At 47.2% G+C, this 7,275-nt stretch overlaps 1 protein-coding gene across 3 annotated transcripts in view; it reads left to right on the top strand.

Moving 5' to 3' along the window:
- ACSL1 (acyl-CoA synthetase long-chain family member 1) overlaps nucleotides 1–7,275 on the top strand; it is a 64,864-nt gene that overhangs the window by 32,234 nt on the left and 25,355 nt on the right. For all 3 annotated transcript variants that reach the window (XM_010835764.1, XM_010835762.1, XM_010835763.1), the window contains exons 3-5: nucleotides 2,527–2,641; nucleotides 3,334–3,398; nucleotides 6,810–6,911. In XM_010835764.1, the coding sequence (XP_010834066.1) occupies nucleotides 2,527–2,641; nucleotides 3,334–3,398; nucleotides 6,810–6,911 (282 nt within the window). The remainder of the gene's footprint in view (nucleotides 1–2,526; nucleotides 2,642–3,333; nucleotides 3,399–6,809; nucleotides 6,912–7,275) is intronic.

Below are 7,275 nucleotides of genomic sequence, written 5' to 3'. Positions count from 1 at the left end.
AAGGCGGGAGGAGAAGGGGACAACAGAGGATGAGATGGTTGGATGGCATCACCGATTCAATGGACATGAGTTTGAGTAAACTCTGGGAGTTTGTGATGGACAGGGAAGCCTGGTGTGCTGCAGTCCATGGGGTCACAAAGCATCAGATACAACTGAGCGACTGAACTGAACTGATCATCACAGAGCAACGGTTTTCAAAACACAGACTTTATTGCTTGGTCTCCCCCACTCCCATTTCATTCACCCCTTTTCCTGAAATTACAGAGTATGCCTTACAATTAATTGATAATGTGACCTATCACCCAGCGTTTTCACCTATACCTTTTTGGCATAGAATTCATTTACTGCTTCATCTCTAAACTTTTGCTATTTATTCTGATTTCTAATTAGAATAGTAATAAATATTTTGTCCTCGGGTTACTTTTTGAATAGGATGGCTTTATTTGGGATGTGATTAACTTCTTTAACTTTGAGTTGACTGTTTTACCAAACAGTCCTGAAGACTTTACCTTCAAAGTCCTGAAGTTCGTATATCACCAGAGTTATTTAGCAAAAGTTGTTATAAAATGATACTCAAGAGCAGTGATTCTCCAAGTAGGAACTGGGGAGTTGACCTGCTGTCTTGAAGAGATAGAGTCTGCATATATTCAAAGCTAAACTTAATCTGTTTTGGGCTTCCTTGATGGCTCAGCAGGTAAAGAATCTGCCTGCAGTGCAGGAGACACAGGAGACACAGGTTCAACCCCTGGGTTGGAAAGATCCCCTGGAGGAGGAGAAGGAAATGGCAACCCACTCCAGTATTCTTGCCTGAAAAATCCCACGGACAGAGGAGCCTGGTGGGTTGCCGTCCAGAGGGTCGCAAGGAGTGAGACACGACTGAATGATTAAGCATGCAAACTTAATCTCTTCTCTCAAACCTTCCCCTAAGTCCTAGTGTTTGATTTTGGATAGACTGGAACTGCTATTCTCACAGGCCTCCGATGCGCTCTTGTCCTCCTGCTTTCAGTAACCTGCCAAATCCCGGTCATTAGCGCTTAGTGCCTCCCGCTCAGACTTGACTTGCCCTGCCCTCATCAGGCCCACGTCAGCTGGTCTGTCTCCATTGTGTTCCGCACACTGATCACCCTCCTTGTAGATTTCCTTCTAGGAATTACCCTGATTTTCACCACTTCCCTATTGGGGACCATGGTGTTATTATTCAGTCACTTAGTCGTATCCAACTCTTTGCCACCCCCATGGACTGTATAGCACGCCAAGGCTCCTCTGTCCATGGGATTTCCCAGGCAGGAATATTGGAGTGGAATATTTGCCATTTCCTTCTCCAGGGAATCTTTCCAACCCAGGGATTGAACCTGGGTCTCCCACATCTCCTGCATTAGCAGGCAGATTCTTTACCACTGAGTCACCAGGGAAGGCTTAATTTGGGACCATAATGCGTCCAAGTGGTGCACCGGATCCCTGAAGGGCTGGCTGAAAGGCGGACTGCTGGATCACACCCCCAGAGTTTCCAACTCAGTAGATCTGGTGAAGGGTTTGCTAACTGCTTTCCCCATGAGGCCCAGGTGTTCCCCTGCCCGTCCTCCTAGGACTTCGGCTCTGGGGTGAGCCAGTGCCCTGTAGATTCCAAGCTTCTCCTCTTTCTCCATTCCAGCTCCCTTGGTGCTCCTCTGCTCAGCCTGTACTCCGTGGAGTCCCTCCGGTCATGTAGGGATGAGGAGTCCATGCACATCCGTACATTTTATAGCTGATGATGGTAACTAGTAGATGCTGCATGGGAAACTGAAGTTCCTAACAGATTACAGGGTAGTTAGCAAAGAGGAAAAACAGTAGACATGATCTCCAAAAGAATATAGATAAGGTGATGGAAGTAAAACTGAATGGTGGTGTGTCATTTCCCCAAGACCGGACAGAATCAGTCCTTTATCTGCCAGTGGCTATGGTTTGAGAATCGTCACGCTTGTGTCCAAGGGTTTGGTTTCCAGTCCTCAGACTCCTCAGCCTCGTCTGACAAGACCAATGCTTATAAGTCTGTGAGCCCTTTGGGCTCCTTATCCTTTCCCTCCATCACTTCCTTTTCCCAGGGGTCCTGGACGGGCTTCCTGTGTAGCTTAGTCAGTAAAGCATCTGCCTGCAATAAGGGAGACCTGGGTTCAATCCCTGGTTCAGGAAGATCCCCTGGAGAAGGGAATGGCAACCCACTTCAGTATTCTTGCCTGGAGAATCCCTTGGACAGGGGAGCCTGGCGGGCTACAGTTCTTGGAATCACAAGAGTCGGAGACGACTTAGCACTGTCTTTCTTTCTTCTTTCTTTCTTCCTGGACGGACATGGGCCCAGCCTTGCTTCTCTGAAGCCGGCACTCATCTCAGGTGGAGGATCTTTGTCAGACGCCAGCGCATCCGGCCCTGGAGTCCATGCAGCAAACACTCACCCCTCCCAGGCCCTGGAGGGGATTGAGGGCGTGCACGGTGGACATATTCTTTTTAATCCTTTTTTCAGACCTTCTGTCTGTCTGTCTTTTTTCCCAGGGCAGTGATGGTGCCCGGAGATCCACGCTCCTGGACAGTGACGAGCCCCTGGTGTATTTCTACGATGACGTCAGAACGTTATACGAAGGTTTCCAGAGGGGCTTACACGTGTCCAGTAAGCATCGGCCTGAATCTGTGCAACTAGTGCTTCAGGTTTTTGCTTTCGACAGAGGGGTCTTTCTTCAAGAAGCCATATTTGCTCACAACTCTCTCCCACGCAATCTGACTCCCAGCTCCCTATCTCCTCCTGTAACTTCTGCAGAGCGAGTCCCCCCGCACACAGGTCCCATCAGGTGTGGCCCATGGTCAAGGCACTTCTGCAGTCACATGCGGCGTGCTTCATGGAGAGTTACACATCCGTTAGCTCCTTACAGGCTCTGACATTTCCTGCATAAAGAGACCTATTTAACCAGGCCTGATCCAACATTTCTCAAGCTTGCTTAACCAGGAGACCCATATTTTGAGAAATAAACATTGATACCCACGGAAGCGGGGGTCCATCAGAGACATTTGAGGGATATTGGCTCACGAGACTGCCCTTCATCTCTGACGGTGGCACCAGAGACCCCGGGTACCTGGCAGCTGCCCACCCTTCCAGCCCATCTCCCTCCTGCCCCATGTGAGAAACAAAATAGAAATAAAGAAGCAAAACTCAGACCCAAACCCAGGGGGAAAATGCTTCCTATCTGAATTCATTGTTTCACACCTGAGGACCACTTTGCGGAATGAAGGATACAAATGAGAACCTAGGAATATCTAGGCATGTTTAGCCCATCGTTTATTCTTTCATTTGTTTTCTTCTTTTAGATAATGGCCCTTGTTTAGGCTCTCGGAAACCAGACCAACCCTATGAATGGCTTTCATACAAACAGGTGAGTTGTCCCGCTCTGTGGCCGCCTCATGTGAGCCATAGGGCGGGAACACGGCAGTTTCTGGAGCCTCTGTAGGTTGGATTGGAAGGTTTCTATGGAGTGTGGATGCCGACCTGGCTCAGGGCTTTAGAACAGACGTGCAGCATCCTGAGACGTTAAACACACAGATTTGGGGAACACTAGATCAGTAATTGAACGGGTGTTTCAAAGTAGTTTATTTTAGAGCTGCTGTGGGTGTGTTGTGGAGTACAGTATAAATTTTAAAATAAAATGCTAGAGGATTCTCTGGCAGTCCAGAGGTTAGGGCTCTGAGCTCTCACTGCCAAGGGCCCAGGTTCGATCCCCGGTCAAGAAGCTAAGATCCCAGAAGCCATGCAGTGCAGCCAAACAAATAAATAAAATGCTAGAAATGTGCTTGAAGCAGGTGACTCTTCTCCCAGACCCCACGGGAGGATAAGATTACTCCTTTCTGTCTTGAGGGGTGCTAGACAGATATAGATGCCCCAGTGTAGAGGAGCCCTCTCATTTTATAGATGAGAGAAAATGGGCCCCAGGCAGGGCTGGGACTCACCCCTGGTCACAGCTGAACCAGGGCCAGGAGGGAGGCCCACGCCATCTGTTGTAAGGAGTCTTCAAAGCATCGTACTGATCCCGGGGTGACCTTTAACCCTAGGGCAGCATGGAGAGCAGCAGAGATGTTCAGAGATGACACCTGTGTAACCGAACCAACACGGAGGTGGCTGGGATCTGGGCCGTCTCTCTCCTGTCACTCTGGTCCCAGCAGATCCATGGCTTTTAACTGTACATAGTAGTTTGCAGATGGCTGGTAGCAGGAAGGCTTGCTCCTTTTTCTTGTTTGTATCATGATTACAACAAGTCTAGTTGCTCCTGACTCTCCCCAGTTCAAGGCAGCACCCCCGAGACACGCAGGAGCCAAAGGGGGCATCCGCTTTGCTGCCTTGTGCTTCCAGCGCAGCTGTCGAGAGGGCTCCCTGGAGTAGGGGCAGGATGCAGAGGACCAATCCCCTTCTGTGTCTGGGGCTCCGGGTAGTTGATGTGTCCTGGGAAGGGGTGGGGGTGTGTGAAGTGGGTTGTCGTTAGGATCTGCAAAACCAGTCTGTGGGAAAATGCTTCTTGGTCCTCCCACATCTGAGGATCAATGAAATGCAAAAGGCAAGAGAGATAGAGGCAGAGATAAAGAGAGACAGACAAGACAGCTTCGCATTCCTTGCTTGTAGGAATCGTGAGCTGTAGGTCCGGTGAGCAGAGAGACTGCTGTTTTTATTTTCCCTTAACAGAGCCAAATAGTAGTTTTCCATCGAAATAGTAGTTTTCAGATCCTTCATTTTCACAAGCGGTGTAAAAGCAGTTCATGTTTGTTGGAGATTTAACATTGCACAATGGTCTTCAGGCCTCACAGAACCTACCGGTGCTTCTGGTTTACATCATCTTCTTGTCATGTTACTGTTTTGTGTGGGTCTCAGCCTGTCAATAATCAGTATTGTGGCTGGACCAGCCCATGTAGTTCATAAGATGGTTGCAAGATGCCCTTCAGCAATAACTATAAGAAACTTGGAAAAAAAATAAAGCTTTCTTACTACAAGACTTGGAAATGACACAGCACACCTGGGCCTCACATGTGAAGTCTCTGGTAGGGGGAGGGAGAGTGCAGAGCACCTGGGGTTTTGCTTTATTGGGGTCAATATCCTCCCGTGGGGTCTGGGCTCACTCTTATCAATGAATTTGAAGCATAAGAGCAGTAACTTAAAGCACAGGCAAAAGAAAACACAAGTGGCCAAAATGGACAGTTATCCGCATCAACCAAGATCTCTAAAACAAAGGAGGCTCGTTTGGGAGGGGACCTGGCTCCTTATCTTTTTTGTGGCTGGCGATGTATCAGCCTTGGAAGTGGATGCATCAGCCGTCAAAGCTGAAGGCAGGTGCTTAGACTACCAAATAAGAGAAAACCAAACCCTTGGGCTTTGTACTGCGCTTACTTGTAGTAATATGTTCTGTATACTTTCTGTTATGTGTTGACTGCCAGAGGGAAAACAGGTCCACTGCCAATGGGATGTTTGAGGCAGGTTGAAAATCCCTGGGGTTTCAAAAGGTGTTTTGTACATTTCAGACAGAGACCAGTGAAGATAAAAAAAGTAGACTGAAGCTAACTTTGGATGTGTGTATTTAAGTCATTCCCCCCCGCCCCAGCCCAGTGATTCTGAGCTTTAGGGGTTAGGAATCCCTGTAAAGCTTTTCAAAGAAAGGTCTGGACCGTCTTTCTAGAGACCCAAGTGTGTGCATAGAATCCAGTAAGCTCTGCAGACCGTCTAAGCACTCACAGGTTCCCAGCCCTTACAAACAAGCAGGATCTGTGGAGCAGTCCCTGGGGTATGGTTGAATAAGCATGCTAATGCCATTCTTGCTGTCACTCTTACTGCCATTGGCAGAGCAGGGATGGCACCATGTGCCCGAACCAACAGGCTTCTGGAGCAGCATCAGGTGTGGTTCTGTTCTCCGCAGGCGTGGGTGTGGATTTACAGTGCTTGTGATAATTTACCAACCAAGAATAAAGAATTCCAAGTTAGCATTAAAAAAAAATTTTTTTTAAGTACATTTGGGGTAGGAATGAGGAGAGGATGGGAAGTTGGGGTAGGTAGATAGTCTTGCCTGGTTTTACTTAGTTGTAATTAATAGTGTACATTTTATATTCATTTATCTTAAAATTGTAACAGACACTCAACTTTGATATGGTTTTTTTTAATTGTAGTGTTTACTAGCTGTAGAGCATTTTGTTAGATTTACTCTCATTTACTTGATCATCCAGCCATTGGTCTTTTTTCCCCCTACACTTTTATGACTTTACATAATTTTGAAATATATGTATTTGTACCTAAAGTCTTTTCAAATTTCCCTTTAGGACTGGATTATTTCCTAAGAACTAATTCTCAAGAATACAGTTGTGGAGCCTAATGATTAGAACTCGTCCTTATTTTTCAAAGGTCTCCCCCAAACTTGTCCTTTCTGTGTTTATAACAAAGGACAAGTTTCAGCTTTTTTGTTGCTCTTTATAAACACAGACACAAAATTCTGTGTCCCTGGATTGCTTTTGTAAAACTAAAGTATAAAATAGAAACTCTAACATGAATCGTGTGTGACCTGGCAGCTGTTGGGGTGAGATTCATTTGCTTTGCAGAGGGAACTGTATGATCAGTCCCCTCACCATGAGTTCTGGAAAGTCAAACCTTGAACTTTACAAAAATTTGTAACTACAGGGATACCTGTCTACCCCTGTTCTTTCTCTCTGGGCAGAACTGCTTCTTGGTGAAGATATTAGGCTCGGCCGTCACGGGAAGCTGTGTTCCTTGAGTTGGACCTGATGCTGTTCCTGATTTTTTTTCTCCTCCATTGTAGGTTGAAGATATGGCAGAGTGTGTGGGCTCAGCACTGCTCCACAAGGGCTTCAAGGCAGCTCCAGACCAGTTTATTGGCATCTTCGCTCAGAACAGACCTGAGGTATTAACCGTTACGCACTGGGCAACCAAAGCTCAGAGAATTCTCGATATAAGAGTCAGTTAGGGTTCACCCCCGCCTCTGCTTCAGACCAGATTCTGTGGTCTGATCACCACTAATATAGCTCTGTGTTGTGCCTTAGAGAGTTACATGTATGAAAACCCAAACTAGGTCCTTCTTATGGCACCCCACTCCAGTACTCTTGCCTGGAAAATCTCATGGGCAGAGGAGCCTGGTGGGCTGCAGTCCATGGGGTCGCTGGGAGTCGGACACGACTGAGCAACTTCACTTTCACTTTTCTCTTTCATGCATTGGAGAAGGAAATGGCAGCCCACTCCAGTGTTCTTGCCTGGAGAATCCCAGGGAT

Source organism: Bison bison, unplaced genomic scaffold (assembly GCF_000754665.1).
Source record: "Bison bison bison isolate TAMUID 2011002044 unplaced genomic scaffold, Bison_UMD1.0 scf7180017864050, whole genome shotgun sequence".
NCBI classification, from domain to species: Eukaryota; Metazoa; Chordata; class Mammalia; order Artiodactyla; family Bovidae; genus Bison; species Bison bison.
This window is presented reverse-complemented; position numbering and strand designations above follow the sequence as displayed.